This window comes from Rhinoraja longicauda, chromosome 7 (assembly GCF_053455715.1).
Source record: "Rhinoraja longicauda isolate Sanriku21f chromosome 7, sRhiLon1.1, whole genome shotgun sequence".
In the NCBI taxonomy this organism is placed as follows: Eukaryota; Metazoa; Chordata; class Chondrichthyes; order Rajiformes; family Arhynchobatidae; genus Rhinoraja; species Rhinoraja longicauda.
The window spans coordinates 47,211,644-47,231,669 of NC_135959.1; the positions used below are offsets into that span (position 1 = coordinate 47,211,644).

At 40.5% G+C, this 20,026-nt stretch overlaps 1 protein-coding gene and 1 pseudogene across 2 annotated transcripts in view; both read right to left on the reverse strand.

The window, feature by feature from the left end:
* Positions 1 to 20,026, reverse strand: part of LOC144595232 (putative ribonuclease ZC3H12C) — a 40,869-nt gene that overhangs the window by 3,713 nt on the left and 17,130 nt on the right. For both annotated transcript variants that reach the window (XM_078402464.1, XM_078402465.1), the window contains exons 2-5: positions 13,046 to 13,791; positions 11,352 to 11,491; positions 4,620 to 4,854; positions 4,399 to 4,505 (exon numbers count right to left, since the gene is read on the reverse strand). In XM_078402464.1, coding sequence (XP_078258590.1) covers positions 4,399 to 4,505; positions 4,620 to 4,854; positions 11,352 to 11,491; positions 13,046 to 13,722 — 1,159 coding nt within the window. In that variant the 5' untranslated portion in view covers positions 13,723 to 13,791. The remainder of the gene's footprint in view (positions 1 to 4,398; positions 4,506 to 4,619; positions 4,855 to 11,351; positions 11,492 to 13,045; positions 13,792 to 20,026) is intronic.
* LOC144595628 (uncharacterized) lies at positions 17,049 to 19,987 on the reverse strand (annotated as a pseudogene).

Genomic DNA, 20,026 nt, shown 5'->3' on the forward strand with positions numbered 1-20,026 from the left:
GCAGAAAGGAGAGGAGATGGGAAGATGTGGCCAGTAGTGGGATCCCATTGGAGGTGACGGAAATGTTGGAGGATAATTTGTTGGATACGTTGGCTGATAGGGTGGAAGGTGAGGGCAAGGGGATCTCTGTCCTTGTTACGAATGGGGGGAGGGGGAGCACGAGCGGAGCTGCGGGATATAGAGGAGGCCCTAGTGAGAGCCTCATCTGTAATGGAGGAGGGGAAGCCCCATTTCCTAAAGAATGAGGACATCTCTGATGCCCTAGTGTGAAACACCTCATCCTGGGCGCAGATGCGGCGTAGAGGGAGGAATTGGGAGTAGGGGATAGACTTTTTGCAGGAGACAGGGTGGGAAGAAGTGTAGTTCTAGATAGCTGTGGGAGTCAGTGGGTTTGTAGTAGATGTCGGTCACTAGTCTGTTTCCTGTGATGGAGATGGTGAAATCCAGAAATGGTAGGGAGATGTCGGAGATGGTCCAAGTATATTTAAGAGCGGGATGGAAATTAGTGGTGAAATGTATGAAGTCAGTGAGTTCTGCATGGGTACAAGAGGTAGCACCAATGCAGTCGTCAATGTAGCGGAGGTAGAGTTCGAGGATGGGGCCAGTCTGGAACAGGGATTGTTCGACGTATCCGACAAAGCAGCAGGCATAGGTTGGGCCAATACGCATGCCCATAGCTACGCCTCGGGTTTGGATGATGTGGGAGGAGTAAAAGGAGAAGTTGTTGAGGGTGAGAACCAGCTCTGCTAGGCGGAGGAGAGTGTTAGTAGATGGAGATTGGCTGGTTCTACGGTTGAGGAAGAAATGGAGGGCTTCAAGACCATCCTTGTGGGGGATGGATTGGCTGGTTCTATGGTCGAGGAAGAAATGGAGGGCTTCAAGACCATCCCCCACAAGGACGGTCTTGAAGCCCTCCGTTTCTTCCTCGACCGTAGAACCAGCCAATCTCCATCTACTAACACTCTCCTCCGCCTTGCAGAGCTGGTTCTCACCCTCAACAACTTCTCCTTTGACTCCTCCCACTTCCTCCAAACCTGAGACATAGCTATGGGCACTTGCATGGGCCATAGCTATGCCAGCCTCTTTGTCGGGTACGTCGAACAATCCCTGTTTCAGACGTACACAGGCCCCAACCGCAAACTCTACCTCCGCTACATTGACAACCACATTGGTGCTACCTCTTGTACCCATGCAGAACTCACTGACTTCATACATTTCACCACTAATTTCCATCCCGCTCTTATATATACTTGGACCATCTCCGACATCTCCCTACCGTTTCTGGATCTCACCATCTCCATCACAGGAGACAGACTAGTGACCGACATCTACTACAAACCCACTGACTCCCACAGCTATCTGGACTACACTTCTACCCACCCTGTCTCCTGCAAAACGTCTATCCCTTACTCCCAATTCCTCCGTCTACGCCGCATTTGCGCTCAGGATGAGGTGTTTCTCACTAGGGCATCAGATATGTCCTCATTCTTTAGGAAACGGGGCTTCCCCTCCTCCATTACAGATGAGGCTCTCTCTAGGGCCTCCTCTATATCCCGCAGCTCCGCTCTTGCTCCCCCTCCCCCCATTCGTAACAAGGACAGAGTCTCCTTGTCCTCACCTTCCACCCCATCAGCCAACGTATCCAACAAATTATCCTCCAACATTTCCGTCACCTCCAACGGGATCCCACTACTGGCCACATCTTCCCATCTCCTCTCCTTTCTGCTTTCCGCAGAGACCGTTCCCTCCGTAACTCTCTGGTCCACTTGTCCCTTCCTACCCAAACCACCTCCTCCCCAGGCACTTTCCCCTGCAACCGCAGGAGATGCAACACCTATCACTTTACCTCCCCCCTTGACTCCATCCAAGGACCCAAACAGACTTTCCAGGTGAGGCAGAGAGGTTCACCTGTACCTCCTCCAACCTCATCTATTGTATCCGCTGTTTCAGATGTCAACTTCTCTCCATCGGCAAGACCAAACACAGGATCGGCGATCATTTCGCTCAACACCTTCGCTCAGTCCACCTTAACCAACCTGATCTCCCGGTGGCTGTGCACTTCAACTCCTCCTCCCACTCCCAGTCTGACCTTTCTGTCATGGGCCTCCTCCAGTGTCATCGTGAGGCCCACCGCAAATTGGAGGAACAGTACCTCATACTTCGCTTGGGCAGCTTACAGCCCAGCGGTATCAACATTGACTTCTCTAACTTTAGATAGTTCCTCTGCCCCTCTTTTCCCCTCCCCCTTCCCAGTTCTCCCACTGTCTTCCTGTCTCCACCTGTATCCCTTCTTTGTCCCGCCCCCCCTGACATCAGTCTGAAGAAGGGTCTCGACCAGAAACGTCATCCATTCCTTCTCACCAGAGATGCTGCCTGACCCGCTGAGTTACTCCAGCATTTTGTGATACCTATGTCTTGTAGGTCTTGAATTCACAGAGTCTTTTTCCCCGGGGTAGGGGAATCAACAACTAGAGGCCATAGGTTTAAAGTGATAGGGAATAGATATCATAGGACCTTGAGTGGCAACCTTTTCACAGAGAGGGTGGTGGGTACATGGAACAAGCTGCCAGACCAAATGGTTGAGGCAGGTATAATAACATTTAAAATACATTTGGACGAGTACATGGATGGAAGGATGTTTTAGAGGGGTGTGGGTCAAATGCAGATAAATGAGACTAGCTTAGATGGGGCATCTTGGTTGCCATGGATGAATTGGGCTGAAGGCCTGTTTCTGTGGTGTATAACTCTAATTATCTTCCTTTGTCCAAGGTACAATTTCAACTACAATAATGTTTTTCATTGATGCCCCACTCAGTCAAATATTACATTGATGTTAAAAGGCAAATTTGGACTAACATTGTGGATGAGATCTGGAACCAAGTGGTCCTGCTGAAAACAAAACTCGGCAACAGTGAATAGGTTACCGGTGAAGAAGTGCAATCAATAGCATGGTCAGCAGTAGCTTCCATCACTTGGCTGATGATTGAAAGTGGATTGATTGGCCATTAATTAACAAGATTTAATTTGTCTTGCTTTTTGTGAACAGCATATACCTGGGTAATTTTTCACGTTGTCAGGTAGATGCCATTATACCTGCACTGAAAACCTTGGCTAGATTTGCAGTTTGCACTGGGGTTTGGATTTTCAGTACTACAGGTCAGATGTTGGCTGATCTAATTGACAAAGCAGCTTTCAGTGCTCTCATCTCTTCCTTAATATCACATACAGTGGATTTAATTAGCTGAGCATTGATATTGTAACGGTGAGTATTGCAAGAAGAAGCTCAGATGGATTATCCATTCAGCAACTTCTGGCTGAGCACAAATGTTTACGCTTAAGCCTCTGCATTAGTTCCCATGTATAGGCCCTACATTCATGTTTGGACCTTCCTTCTCCATTTAGTTGTTTAATTGTCCACCACCGTTCACACGTAGACTGCTGAGTCTCGAATGCTATCCATGTCATAAATGAGAAAGACATGTACTGATGTTAAATTACCATATTGAAAGTTTAAAATAATGAACAGCTAAGATCAAGAAAAGTCATTGATATGTATGCAATGAAATTACAACTACACATTGAACAAAATAATTATTTGACACAAGAACACAAATAGTCAAAGTGTCAAATAGCTAATTAGCTAATAGCAATAGCCAATTGTGACTGGGAGAGCTTGCATCACCACCACTCAGCAAGAGAGGCTTTGTACCACGTGAGGATGTGGCCTGCTTTTAATCCTGGAATACCTTGACACTTTTGGACAATAGTACCAGGTAAATGCAATTATATGTGAAACCAAAGTGGTCAAAGTATTTTACAGTCAGTAAATATGATAATTTGTTGTCAGTGAACTAACAGTAGAAAGATGGTTTTTGAAAACATTGATCTTAAACACTAACTCAGTTTCTTTTTCCATGGATGCTGCTTAACCAACTGAGTGATTCCAGCCTTTCAATCATTATTTCATATTTCCACAGCTGGAGATTTTTGATTTTCTATCTGCTTTTGGTGATGTGATGTTGCCCAAGGTACTAGGGAAAGTTTACTTATGTGTGTTCAACATACTAAAGTGAGATGTTTTACTTTCACTTGAGAGGTCAGGTATGACTTTGGAATAAAGTCTCATCTGAAATATACTTCCTCAGTAATGCACTGAAAGTAAGATTTGAACTGCAAACCCTCTCCCCAACTGAAACACAGTTTATACAGTGTGTGGTTTATTGTCAGCAAACTTTTGATGAAAATACTAAATATTAAAAAACAAGTCACTTGAATGTTTGTCGTGCTGAACTTGTATTGTGAACGAATGACATCTCTCTACTTAGCAACGTCAATTAAATGTTTTGACCGTGCTGAAACTGAAGTATAAACAAGAATTATACTTTTAAAACTAATTACCATATGGACAAGGCTGCTTCTTATGTTCTGGTACAACAGGTCGTCTTCTCAGAAAGTTATCCAAGCTAGGTCCATGGCGACCCAGAGGATCATCTGGTGGCATGAATCTGAAATTAAACAAACGTAGATTATGATGTACAGTATAACTATCAAGTGATGTTACGCAATACATATTCATGTAATGTTTTGGATAAATAATGTAGTAAAATCTAAACACTCACTTGTCATTAACAAAAGAATACATAAGTAATCTCTCATCAATGAACTTTTTCCATTCTGGTTTTTCATTCTGCAAATCCCTGTAGTTATCATTTGATACAATTATACCATCTGATTCATAAGCCAGTTTCACAATGAAGCGATCGTCATAACAAACTACTCTTCGCCCTTGCACACGACGAGATGGCGTGAAGACAAGGATTTTATCCTTTTCCAACTTGCGTAGGATTTCTTGATCTGTAAAATGAAAATAATTTATATTTAAAATTGTTCCACCATTTTCCAGATTTTTTAGCATTTTCTAATTTTAAGATGCACTTTCTAATCTTAATTGTCATGAACTTTGACATCCCAGGTTTGAGTTAATAGAGTTCAATATTAATTCAAGCACTATATGGGTGGCATGTTGATGTAGCAGTTAGTGCAGTTGGCTCTGCTTCAGGGATCTCTGATGCACCGTGGAGTATGCATTTTCTGGATTTCTGCCAAGTGCTCTGGTCTTCAAAATTCCAGATGTGCTGGTAGGTTAATTGGTTACTGTAAATTACCTCCAGTGCAAATTTCTTGATAATAAGTGGCAAAAGGTGTGAACATGATTGTAGGGAAAAGGGGATTGATGGGATTGTTCTACTTGGAGTCATCATGGACCCGAGGAACTGAAAGTTCTCTGTCTGTATTCCGATGAGTAATTAATCCAGTGTTTATTTTTAGAGAAAATAGCTGGAAGAGACAATAAGAACTTTAATGAATAAACAATTTCATTTGTATTTACTGTGGAGAAGGATATGGAGTTCAGGGAAGAAATCAGTGATATCCTGAAGCATATTAACATTACAAAAATAGTACTGACACACATAAAGGTAGATACCAAGGATATTGTTGGAACCAGAACAGGGGAATGATTTTTGTATCTTCGTTAGCCACAGGTGAGGTAACAGAAGACAGAAAAACAGCTAATGCTTACTTAAGAAGGTTGAAAGAATTGCAGGTGGGTGATCCTTACATCAGAGCTGGAAAGGTAAAGTACTGAGCTTTATTCCTGAGAACTCATATCTCACAATTTGATTGAGCTTTTCAAGGAGAAGTCCATGGAACGGGTGAAAACACTAAAGTACTAAAACATGACAGACAAATATTTCTAATGTGAATTTATGACTCGTGTGGCAACAGGAGCATACTAGGAGACTTCAGTTTCGCCGTATTCACAACCCTCATGAAGAGAGGAAACAAGCTCAATGAGGAGCCAGTTGTCAATCATAGGGACATTAAGCAAAACAAAGAATCCTTCACAACCAGTTTTTCCTAGTGGCCGAAGAGCCCCTCCCAGAATTGTGATTGAATTCTGCTAAACCAGAGGCACAAAGAACATGACCTCCCTCATGTGGCAAACCCATGAAAAATGTAGGGAGTAAACTATCATACTTTGCATAATTTGAACTCACAAAAGTCATTGCTGCCAATAGAGGATTGTGGAGGCTGAATAATGCACAAATCTGTGGATAGGTAGAAATAAATTAACATTTTTTCAGATCCAAGGACATTCTCTGAATAGGACATCAGACAGACTGTGTCCAGCAGAGACATAAAAACAAAAAATACCAACAGGGCAGGAATATGGGCAGTTGCAGCAGAAGATTAGTTGAATAACTAGTTTTAAAACTCTTAACTTTGTTTTTAAAGCTCTGTCTCACCCTGCGCCACACCCTACTCCCAACCCATAATGATCTTGCCCCTTCTCTATCTGTAATAGCCATTAGCCTTCAGACTACCATGCTTGACCTGTTCACTATTGGCAAGTTTTATTGGTTTGCAACTGGCAAACATGATTCAGTTTTTAAGGGTCAAGATCTAGAATTTCTTTCCTGAACCTCTTCAAGTGTTTTCTTCCTTAAAATTCTATACAACTTTGATTAAACTCAGCAGGTCAGGCAGCATCTCGGGAGAGAAGGAATGGGTGACGTTTCGGGTCGAGACCCTTCTTCAGACTGACATTGACAGACCGACTGTCTGAAGAAGGGTCTCGACCCGAAACGTCACCCATTCCTTCTCTCCCGAAATGCTGCCTGACCTGCTGAGTTACTCCAGCATTTTGTGAATAAAAACCTTCAATTTGTACCAGCATCTGCAGTTATCTTCTTATACTAGAGTAATGCTATGTTTTGCACTGTACATTAGGTAGAATATATTAACTATGGTGGAGTGTAGCTTGGTAGAAGTCCATTGCCTCACAACGCCAGAGACCCAAGTTCAGTCCTGACCCTCGGGTGCCGAGTCTGTGGTGTTTGTACATTTTTCCGTCCACCTTGTGGATTTCCTCTTGGTTGCTCTTGTTTCCACCCAGATCCCAAAGGTATGCAGCTGGTAGCTTATTTGGACTTTATAAATACTCCTTGTGTTAAGGAGAGTGGTAGTATATGGGGTGAGATGATGAGAATGAAAAAACAAAATGTGATTAATATGGGATTAGTGCAAATGGATGGTTAGGGTCGGTAGGATCGATAGGCCACAGGACCCGTTTTTGTACTCTCTCTCTCTATAATTCTATGAGATTTACCAGAATGGTATCTGGATGTTGAAGGTTCGAAAATCTTTCAATATCAGACTTAAAATTCACAAATTATCTGGCATCAATTTCATTTGCAGAACAATGTTCCATATCTCTCTGTCAGTGTTTATCTGGAAGTGTTTGAAAAGACTGATTCTAATTTTTAAACAACACCACAACCATTCAGAGCTCCCTATCATTTATCCCATCAGTTCCTTCAGTATCTTGAAAACTTCAATCAAATCATCCTTTAAGCTCCAGGGAGTAACAATCTGCTTAATCTTTCCTCGTAATATTATCCCTTCATATTTAGAATTAATCTGATGAGCCTTCTCTGTTGTCTCCATGCCAACTATATCCTTTTCCAAGGAAGGAGACCATGAGTTTATGTAATATTCCTGGTCTGGCTTTGCTAAAGTCCTATACAATTTTGTTAAAACTTACCCACTTTTATTCGCCATCACCCTTGCAATAAAAACAAACATCCAATTTTCCTTCTGTCTGCTTTAATAGGTTTCTTACAGAAGGATACAATGATTTACAATCTGTCCTTGGTCATCTTTTTTGAGTCTTAAATACATTTTCTCTTGTAAACAATAGATTAACAATAAAAAATGAACCCTGATTATATTAACAGTGTAATAAAACAAACATTAAGACAGGTGAAGTGTCAATATTTTGTTTGAGCATATTTTAAAATGAGAATATGGAACAGTACAGCAATAGAACAGGCCCTCTATCCTACAATGTCCGTCCCAAGTAAAACTAATCACCTCTGCCTACATGTGATTCATCATCCTCCATTTCCATGCTCTTATCTCATAGTGTCTGAATGCCACTATCATTAGCACCTTAATCAGAGTGGCAAAATTTCCAACATGGGAAATCTTAATGCAACATAGCATGGCCAACTTGGCAGGTTGTCACTTGCTCATAACCAGAAAGCTTTAATCCAAATATCCACCGCAGTAAGGTGATCATAACAAATATTGGGATTTTGAACAAATGCAGGTTATGGACATGAGTAACCGGGGCCTCATCTGCATCATCCATTTGAGAAGACGTGATTGAATGATTTAATAACTAAAGCCGAGTCAATGATTTACCAAAAGACCTTAACACAAGGTGTACACAGTACACAGTTTTGATCACCTTCAGTTTTCTTTGGCACAAAGGCATGCTCACTTTCATGCAGTCCATCCACCCATTTCTTCCTCATACAATCCTTAAATAACTTGCCAATATCCACTGGAGGCTGTAAAATTAGTGACACAACCCTGGAAATAATGATCCTATTAGTGTTTAAAATAGTAAGCTACTTTTGTACAAAATCATATTGTTGCGGCAAAACAGTGAGATTCTTTTTTTATTAAGGATCCTAGACTTTTATCACATCATGTGTATGAAGGAACTGCAGATGCTGGTTTACTTCTAAGACAGGCACAAAATGCTAGAGTAACTCAGAGGGACAGGCAGCATCTCTGGAAAGAAGGAATGGGTGACGTTTCAGGTCAAGACCCTTCTCCAGACTATCATCTATATACTAAAACTCTTGTTTGTTTATTTGTTTGTTCCTGAACTACAGCCAAAACAGTACACGATAACTTGACAATTTTAGGCCCACCTTACTCCCCGCCGTCCCTTTGGTGCTAATGGGAGAAGTTTAATTGAAATCGGTGTTATATTTTTTAAGTTATTCACATTTTAAAGTTGAAATCTATCTCCTAGGGGGGAGGAGGGAGGGGGGTGGAGGGAGGGGGAGGATAAGGGGGGTTGAGGGGGATGTAGTGGGGGGGAGGGGGGAAAGGGAGGGAAGGGAGGGGGGATGGAGGTTGCTGCACCAGTGCAGGAGAGGTTTGGGCCCAACGGGTCCACTTAGTCTAGTTATCACAATGTTTTGACTCTTATTTCCACCTTGTTTTCCATCTAACCTTTCTTGTGTAGCCAAACTATGGTACCTCTTGGCATTCTTTTGGCAAAACTTCCATTGAAAATAACAAAGTTAAAACCCTTGATTTCACCTTTACAACAAGCAGGAACTAAAGTGAAGTGTGCTTTTACATGGCCTGAAATTCTTATGTGGATAGTTTTGATTGATTGAAGGATACAGCATAGAGACAGGCCCCTCAGTTCACCGTCCTTGCTGACCATCAATCACCTGTTCACACTGGTTTTATGTCATCCCACTTTCGCATCCACTCCTCACACACAAAGGGCAATCTGCAGAGGCTAACTAAAGTACAAACACACATTCTTTATGTATTGGATTCATATTAAAACACTGTGAAATCTCTTCCGTGTTTCTGATCTGCCTAAGCTCATTCTAATGATGATGAGCTTCTTTGCATGAGTGTCATACACTAACTGCAAAGTTTAAATAGCTAAGATCATTAGCTACTTGCAGTGCGTTTGCTGACCAGATCAAAAGGCCTGAAGAGCTTGGAAAACAAAGATTGAATGTTGCACCTATACCTCCAGTGACGGATGTTTGAAGAATAGGTATACAAGTATCACAGACCTGCCCTACAGTGGGGCCTGTATGATAGTGTGAGTGGATGTGCCAGTATGGCAGCAGGGGGTTTAAAGATCTAAAGCCTGAGACATTGCGGTGGGTCAAATGCAGCTTCAGGTGATGTTAGGACCTATAGATTGTGAAATTTTACAGATAAACACATTGATGTGGAAGATCTCCCAGCCTGCAATGTTTTCCTCCTTCAAAACCTTCCTAGCAAATGAATCTAGCATCAAATTTAAATTAACTTTAACTTTTCTATTCTTCATTATCTTCATATGAGAATTATCTCATATTTCACATTATATTCCATTTCCTGTAGTTTTGCCCATTGATTTAAATGATGTATATCTCTTTGCTGATTCTTTGTATCCATTTACAACTTACTTTCCCTTCATTTTTGTGTCATCAGCGAACTTTGATACATCAATTATTTAGGCAAAAGAATAGCTTGCAATGCAGATAGTATTCCATATTAAGGGTGACAGGACAAAGGAATGTACATGGTCACAGAACTGTGATGATTTCACCAAATGGTAAAGGCTAAATAGTTTATTTCTATTCATAAAGGCTCCTAAATCAAATCTTATTATCTCTCAGCAAATAGCATTCATTATAATAGAGATCAAATACTTTGAACATATTGAAACATATTTTTAAATATATCTATATACTAAAACTCTTGTTTGTTTGTTCCTGAAATACAGCCAAAACGGTACACGATAGCGTGACAATTTTAGGCCCACCTTACTCACCGTCATCCCTTTGGTGCTAATGGAAGAAGTTTCATTGAAATCGGTGTTATATTTTTAAAGTTATTCACATTTTAAAGTTTAAATCTATCTCCTAGGGAGGGAGGGGATAAAGGGGGTTCAGGGGGATGGAGTGTGGGGGAGGGGGAGGGAGGAAGAGGGAGGGGGTGGGGAGGAGGGGAGAGGGGAAGGAAGGAGGGGGAGAGGGGGAGTGGGGGAGGGGAGGAGAGGGTGCTACACCAATGCAGGAGAGGTTTGGGCCCAACAGGTCCACTTGGTCTAGTATTTTCTTAAAATCTGACTGTGCAAATGATATTAATCTAATTTAGAAGTTATATGAAAAACAACTTATTTTATATGAGGTAGACACAAAATGCCGGAGTAACTCAGTGGGCCAGGCAGCATCTCGGGAGAGAGGGAGTGGGTGACGTTTTGGGTCGAGACCCTTCTTCAGACTGATTTTATATGAGAGTAGATCTACTTTATAAGTAGTATTTTTATATAATTAAACTTCCCTAGTCTGCAGACAAATGACAGCTTGAGGCACAAACTATTTTATAGCCTTCTAAAAAGATGACTATATATAGAGCCTGTCAACAGAATCATTTATGTTGTACAGTAGTCAAAAGGAATGGATAAACAGTCTATTTAAACACCGATGGGCTTTTTTTTGGAGAGATGTTGTCTATTCCTTAGATTTTGCAGCACTGCCTTAAAATGCTAGAACAAAATTTCAAGATATTGTCGCACCATTACAATACTAAAACTAAAAAGAATATTTTAAATAAAAGGTTTCTTCAAATTTTAGATTAAATAAGCAAAACTGGGCTATGAATAAATCATGCTATTCAATCAACTGTAACAGCACTCTCAATGTTTAATTCATGTACCAATACAAACCAACTGAGTAATTGCTACAGGTTACCCGTGATGAGGGCATCAGGCCTCGATTGTTCCTTCCTCCAGGCAGGCACAAACACAGTAATATCTTTATGGGCCCTTTCCAAAAACCAATCCACTGCTAACTTAATCCCTCGACAGGAGAACACTTCTTTATTGCCATGACTGCAAGAAACAAAAACAAGTCTTAAATCCATATATTCAATGGGACTAATCTTTCCTAATTAACACTATTAAAAACAGGATTAATACTAGAAAACAAAATTAATAACAAAATGTCAAAAGGCATCCTTGTATCCTCAAGTTTTAAACACAATAAGAGATCACTGATAAAACAACAAGCTACATTATTAAATTTAGTTTTCAAATATGATGATACACTTAAATAATTGGTGAGAAGTTGATTTTTCAATATAGGTAAAAGTAAAAGTTACTGAAAAGGAGAATAATTGGTACATGGCACCTGTGCCAGTCTTGGGTAATTTGGTTTAATCCCATTTCTCTTCCTTTCTTTTGAGTCAATATTCTAACAATGATTTTCTAAGTAAGAATAATGTTCTTTTAGCATTAATAACATTACCCAACATTTGCCTAGTTACGGATTCGACCTGTTGAAACAATTATTATTTATCTGCTCAAATGTTCATATTGCAGTGAAAAATAACCCAATTTCCATGAACCTCACTCATGGCCATCAATAACAATGCCTTTAATGTTGTAGTTTCAGAGCTTGGGGACTTGGTGCCAAGAACATTGGTACCACAATTAAAATTATGATTGTCAAGGCAATGGATTTATTGGAATACAGAGGAGATAGGATGAGAGTTATATTTATTTGAAGATTCCTGGAGTTTCAATCAAGAAAACCATGGATAATGCAATACTTTGACAGGTTGATGGTAATGGGGTATAGAATCAATGCACAGGAGATAACAAAGACTATCAGATATGGAAGGTGATGATACAACAATGCCTTTTATGAGCACAACATTCAGAATTCTGTATATGCCAACCGAAAAAAGACCTTCCATTATCGACTAGTATGAAGAATAATGACATGATGGAAAAATGTGATTACTGTACTGATCAGAAAAATCCGATTAGCCTTTTCCTGATGCCAACACTAATTAGTCAAAATGCATTTTTCAAATCTAGATTGGACTTAAACAGATATATGAGAACATTAACAAAAAGTATTGTGAGCAAAGACATTGTACATGTAAAGTTAAATGACAAAATAGTTCAGTGTGGATGGTTACTTTGTGAAAACTATAAGTACACTTTAAAATATTTCTATTACTATCAAAGAAAGGCAGAAACAAGTATCTGGAATTATTTCCTGGTTGTTTTAGTGGCTTATCTTGGTATTCTATAATTGCTACATTAGATATGAAATCCATTAACTACTGTAAAAATGTTGTAGAGTTGAACATTTATAGTTGCTCAATCAAATGCAGGTCCCTTGCATATTTATAAATTGATGCATTTAGAGATGAGAAGGGTGGAGAGGGAAGACGAGAGAGAGGGAAGATGAGAGATAGTGCGAGACAGAGGGAGGGATGGGGTGAGATGAGAGAGATCGGGTTGAGAGGGAGAAATAGATAGGGATTCAGGGAGAGAGAGGTAAACTGGGAGAGATAGTGAGAGAATGAAAGAGAGGGTGAAAGAGCAAAGGAGAAAGATTAAGAAAGGAGAGGGAAACACGATTCCCCCACTCACCTCATTGCCACATTACTGCCATCAATGACTACAGGTTTTAGATTATTCCCGTCATCCACCATGTCTTCCAAAGGAGAATCCGACCTTTGGGAATCCGTAGAAGTTGTATCTCGCAGATTTATAGTTCTCGGATTACTTCTGCCACAGGAGGCATCAGAATCAAGTTTGTTCCCCAGTTTAACAAGTTCACCTAATATATCATTAGGTACGGCATCAGTTCCTAATTTGTTCAGGACCATCTGCAATTGTTCTTCTGAATATCCCAATTTCAGTGCAAACTCCATTTTCATTTTATAGACTTTATCTTCATCTGTAATCCTTAAATCAACTTTTGGTTTTGTTTTGGTATCAATATTAAAATCTTGCAGAACTTCACTACATTTGAGTAGATTTGATTCCAATCCAGGTGTCTGACAAAACTGTTTCATTATAGGACCAGTCTCTAACGTGGAAATTCCTAACCGCTCCAATTCACTATCTGAACCCGAGCTATCTGTGTCCCGCACTTCCCACTCTTCAACACTCTCTGTATTGGAGTATCCTTTATCCATTGCCATTTTGCCCACTATTGACCAAGATGTAATTACGTTTAGCGGTTTGTTAGTGTTTTCCACATTGAGATGTAGAAGTTCAAGAACTGTGTCGTTATCAGTCGCTGAATGATCTTGCAAGCCCATTAATCTGTTGCATGTATGGAGAGTCACTTCTGGAGCTGTGTGTGTTTGGACGCACAACAGGTTGTATTTCTAAAAAGTGAAAAGAAATCATAAATAAATCAAATACATTTTTCACATTGATAGCAAATTCTTCACACCAATTGTTTAATTTTCTTATTATATTTCATACTCTGATGCAGAAACTAAAGTTATTGAAATTCTGTACATTGGTAATGTAAATATATTCCAGCCACAGAGTAGAAAATTAGATGCTTCCCTTGTGTCTGGTTTGCATCAGCCATGAGATTTTCAATACCAGTGTGATGAAGTGAATTACAGGATTATTTATATGAATTTGATAAATGCAAAGGAAAAACTACAAAAATTGAGGATGACACAAATATATGAAAGAAATTAAGATACAAAGAGGAAATAAATGTTGAGGAACAGAATGATAGATTCCATTTCCTTGATTTTCTCTTGGCACAACACTATTTTCAGGTGATGCCCTAGTGAGATAACCAAAGGCAAAGAATTATAGCACCATACAAAGGAAAGCATTTGAAGTAGGGAGATTATACAGAAAGAAATATTATCAGTTTGCCATAAATTACAGTTAGTTCCTATAATTCGAACAAGCCACAGTACATGGTTAGCTGAGATTGCTAATCCACTACAACCACAAGAACCATTTATTAAAAAAAGATTTATTTAAATAATATCTTTAAATAATATCGTTTGTGTGTTCAGCAGTACGGCACACAAATTCTGTTCATTGACATATTTGAATACCCAAGCCTAGAAAATCAACCTTGCATAAGAATATACAACAAAATGACACTGAGCAAGGGAACCCATGCAAATCAGTCCTGCAGCTGTTTAGTGTGATTTTTCTGCCTGCATTGCATGCAAGGACTTGAGTACTTACGAGACATCAAACAATAAACCTGTACAGAGCAGTGTTTATATCAAAGGATGTTCTGTAGACTTTTATTCTCCTCTGACATGGAATTGTTATAAAATAAAAGAATCCAACATTCACCAGAATTAAACCAGGATTGAAAGCTCTGATTAGGATTACATTTGCATGCAAATGCTAAAAAGGCTAACCACTGTTCCAGTGGAAATTTAATGTTTTCAAAATTATATAAAGTTTTGGCAAGAGTAAAGCTATTCCTTTGATTTATGAACTTGCACTATAATACCATTGACTCTTTGAGATACTATTTTCAATTTGCAAAGCTATTTTTTGCCATAATGGCTAGACTGTTACAATGTATGCTTGTGCATAGAAAGCATCAAATATACCAAAATGCTATTTTACTCTATCCTTTCAATGGATAAAATCTCCTTAACAAAATGTTTAGCAGAAACACACCCCTTTTGTATATTAAGGAACAGAAAAGGTTACTTCATTTCGAGCATGATAAGAGGTCATCACTACGACATTATTACTGTCACGATTGGTTAGGAGAAACATTTTCATGTTGACCCTAGACAATAAAATCTAGGCCAGTAGTTCCTTCCACTTCAACAGTAATTCCCATATGTTGGTATTTCAGATGTCTGTGCTCACTTGATTATTTGAAACACTTTAGATTGTGTGGTGACAAATTACACTTCATTTTATCAAACTAAATATTTCACAAGAGTGACATTCCTGGCAGAAATGTCACCAGATTTCATGTTTGATTCAGTTTATAAACCAGATCAAAATTATGTCCATGTAGAGACTAAAAATCTGCTTTTTCATAGTTCAACAGCAGGTGGTGTTCACTTGAACTAGCCATAAAAAATGGCAGTGACTACTGGATAAACAAGACTGCTGGATAAACAAGTTAGATTTGGCATACTAATCAAATAACATACATTCACTTAGTATCTACCACAGAGAAATATCCTAACATGCTTTACAAAATTGCTTCAAAAACAAGATGTTGAAGATAAGACAAGGGGCAAATACAAAATTTTGTGTTGAGTCGCTGCTGTGAGTGCAATCAGCAATTTCAGCATAAATTATGTGGATTTACCAAAGTCATGGTTAAATTGACCACAAATCGACTTGCATGATCGCCGATATAAAATCTTTCATATACCAGCAGAATTAAACAAAGTAGCAGAATATGATTTTTATTATGTTTCCTTGCGTTAAATTGAAGTATATCACTGGTAACCCCATAGTTTTTTTTAAATACCTGAAAATCAGAATGAGCAATCCAATTATAAAATTACCAAATAACATTTTTTAAATGGGTCTGTCAATAGGATTTTATGTATGTAATTGTAAATTAATTTGTTAATTATTACCAAATTATTCAAGTGCACTTAACAGAAAAAGTAACTGCATCAGGATTTTAAACAAAATAAACAACTTCAAGTTCACAGGGGTACCAGAGATAGGTGGATCGAAATGAAAGAGGGACATTTAGTTCTGAGCAAGATATAGCAAAGGTGTAATGTAGAGTGTAATTTAGCCTGGGTTTTTGAAAGCCTAGGTTTCCCTGTGGCATCCCACATGGCATCCCTGTGTGGTAACTCAGCTGCACGGAGGCAGAGAGGAAAGTTCTTCAGCGGGTAGACCATAGAGCTCAGAGGACCATCGGAACACAGCTACCAGCCTTGGAGGGCATCTACAACACACGATGCCTCAGAAAAGCCACCAGCATCGACAAAGCCTCTTCACACCCCTGCAACAGTCTGTTCGAACTTCTATCATCGGGCAGACGATACAAGGCCTTCTACGCCCGCACCTCCAGACTCAGGAACAGCTTCATCCCCTGGGCCATAGCTGCCATGAACCGGTCCTGCTGAGCCGGATGGTCACATCGCACAGTGAACCGGCACAGATCGACTGCACTTTATTCTGTTTAAAACTGTTCTAATTTGTTTCACTGGGTTGTTTAAATTAATACTGACCAGCTAATTAATTTATTGCATCGTATGGGAGGCGCATTCCCAATCTCGTTGTGCCACTGTACAATGACAATAAAGATATATTGTATTGTATTTGATTCATTATCTGTCCTCTAGCTATTGGCTTGGGATAAAACACAATCCCCTACCTTCAGATCCTCCTCATTTTCATTCCCCCTGCCAACCTTTCACAGCCAAGTATTGATATCCAAATATTTAACACCAGGATTAAAACTGCATTTAACTCATGATTATAATTAAAAATCTCCAATTAACTGACATTTAAAAACACTTGTGATATAAATTATTTCCTTGATTATTTCTTTCAATATTAATTAAACAATATTTTTAAATGTTTAAAATGCGTTCAGTAGTATCTTCATGCATTATAAAGAATGGGAGCATAGGCCATTGACAAATGTCCTCCACCTCACTCAGTTGATGGTGGTTCTTTCGAGATCTCCCCAGTTGAGCCCACTCCCAGTCATTTCTGCCTGGACACCTCCTCCAGCTGTTCCTGGGGCAACCTCTTTTCCTTTTTCCTTGGGGGTTCCATTTCAGGACTTGCCGGGTGATGTTTGTGGCAGGTTTTCTGAGGGTGTGTCCAATCCAACTACATTTTCTCTTTCGAATTTGTAAATCAATGGGATCCTGGCTTGTTCTTTTCCACAGGTCCACATTGCTTACTTTGTCTCTCCTCCAGATGTTTAGTATCCTCCTGAGGCAGGTGTTAATGAATGTTTGCAGCCTGTTTGTTGTGCGTTTTGTTGTTTTCCATGTCTCTGATCCATCCAGCTTTACCTGCTTCACATTTGAATTAAAGATGCGTATTTTGGTGTTGATTGAGATGTATTTTGAACTCCAGATCTTCTTGAGCATGCTAAACACCACCCTAGCCTTATTGATTCACTTTTTATGTCTGCATCTGCCCCTCCAGTGGTGTCCACAATACTGCCTAGGTATGTGAATGTTTCTACCTCCTCCAGGGCAGTGCTGTGCATGAGGATAGGGTTGCTGGTTTTGGAGTGGATCTTCCTCACCTGTATCTTTGCTATATTGGGTGTAAGACCAAGTTTTGTTGCAGCTTGTAAGAGTCTGTCCGTCTTCTCCTGCATTTGTATCTGTGTGTGAAAGGAGAGCTATGTCGTCTGCAAAGTCAAGGTCATCTAGCTGTTTCCACATTGTCCACTGAATTCCACTTCTTTTCCCTTCAGTTGTTTCCATCATGATCCAGTCAATTGCCAGGAGGAGCAGGAATGGTGACAGTAGACATCCCTGCTTGATGCCTGTCTTGACACTAAAGCTCTGGGAGAGCTGGCCTGCATGCATAACTTTGCATGAGGTTCCATCATTCGAGCTCTTGATTAAGTTTATGATCTTGGAGGGAATTCCATAGTGGTCCATTAGGCGCCATAGTGTTGTCCTGTCTTAGCTGTCAAACGCTTTCTCAAAGTCGATGAAGTTGATGTATAGGGACGTGTTCCATTCAATAGACCGTTCAATGATGATGCGTAGTGTTGCTATGTGGTCTGTGCATGAGCGATCCTTCCTGAATCCTGCTTGCTGGTCCCATAGCCTCTCGTCTACAGCTTCCTGAAGACGGTTGAGGATGACCCGGTTGAGAATTTTACTGGGTACAGAAAGTAGGGTGATCCCTCGGTAGTTGTTACATATTCTTTAGGTCACCTTTTTTTGGCAGTTTCACAATGTATCCCTCTGCCCATTCTGTGGGTGTCTTTTCCTCCTCCCAAATTCTCCCAAAGAAGCAGTAGAGCATGTCTGTTGATGAGTCTATGTCTACGTTAAGGGCTTCAGGTGGAATATTGTCAGGGCCAGCTGCCTTGCCAATTTTCAGTTGCTTGATTACAGCCTTTATTTCTGATTTTGTTGGTCTATCACACTTAATATGTAGTGGTATCCTGGTTTTGGGAATATGTGGCTGCACTGCCGGTGGTGGCCTGTTTAAAACTTCTTCGAAATGCTCTACCCATCTGTCGAGCTGCGCCTCCTGGGTTGAAAGCAGTTGGCCGTTCTTGTCTGTAATTGGTTTATTACTGTGCAGGTATGTCCCGGACAATTTCCTTGTGATGGTATATAACTCCCTCATGTTCCTTTGAGTCGCCGCAATTTCTGCCTCCTTGGCTAGCCTCCCCACCAGTGTTCTCTTGTCCCACCTGATGTTCTTTCCCACTTCTATGTGGCATCTGTTGGACTCCTTTTGTGCCAAACCCTTTTCAGCTCTTGTTCTTGAGTTGTTCACCTTCTCTTTGAACTTTCTCTTCTGCTGGTTTGTGTTGAGGTTTTCTGGTGTTATCCACTCCTTGTGCTTTTGGGTCCTTCTCCCTAGGGCCTCCTCACAGGTTGAGCTCCAAGCAGCTTTTAGGTATTCCCACTCCTCATTTATTGTCCATCCTTCCTTCCTCCTCAGCTGTAGCTCTGTATTTTCCCTTGAGAGGATATCCTTGAACTTCTTCACCACTTGCGCACTGCTGAGGTATTCAGTGTTGTATTTCGCTCTTTGGCTTTTGGCCCCGTGGTGTCTCCTCAGCCTTAGCTTGAATTTCCCTACCAGGAAGTGGTGTTCTGAAGCTGCATCTGCTCATCTTCTTGTTCTGACATCTTCCATGGATCTTCTGAACTTTGTACAGATACAAATATGGTCAATTTGATTTTCTGTGACATGATCTGGTGACACCCAAGTTGTTTTGTGGATTGTTTTATGGGGGAATACACTTCCCCCAATCACTAGGTTATTGTTAACACAGGTCTCAGCAAACATCTCGCCATTTTCATTCATTTTCCCCACTCCATGTTTTCCCATTGCTGCCTCATATCCCTCGTTTTGGTCTCCAATCTTGGCGTTGAAGTCACCCATCAGGATAATGACATCTCTGCCTCCAATACTACCAAGTAGGTGGTTCAAGCTGTCATAGAACCTGTCTTTGACCTCCTCCTCTGCATCGTTGGTGGGTGCATAACATTGGATTATGTGGGCTTTCACTCTCTTGTTGGTTTTGAAGGTTGTGAAGATGAGGCAGGAGCTGATGGGTTTCCATGCCGTTAGAGCCTTTCTAGTGTCCTTCGTCATCATTATGGCCACTCCCTCTGTATGTTTTGCTCTCTCATATTTCTTTCCGGAGTAGATAACGGACTGCCCACTGGTCAATTTGATCTCCCCTGACTGTGTCCATCTTGTTTCTGCCAAGCCCAGGACTGAGAGATTGTAGCGCACCATTTTGTTGGCAACAGTGGCAGCCTTGCCAGCCTGGAACATGGTTCGGATATTTCAAGTCCCCACAAGGATGGATTTCGTTGACGTCAGAAGGTGTGTCAGCTTCCCAGCGCCCTTGCGGGTTTGGCTGGGAAGCGTCATGTTCCCCGTCGCTAGGGCACCTTCTTCAACCAAGTGCGC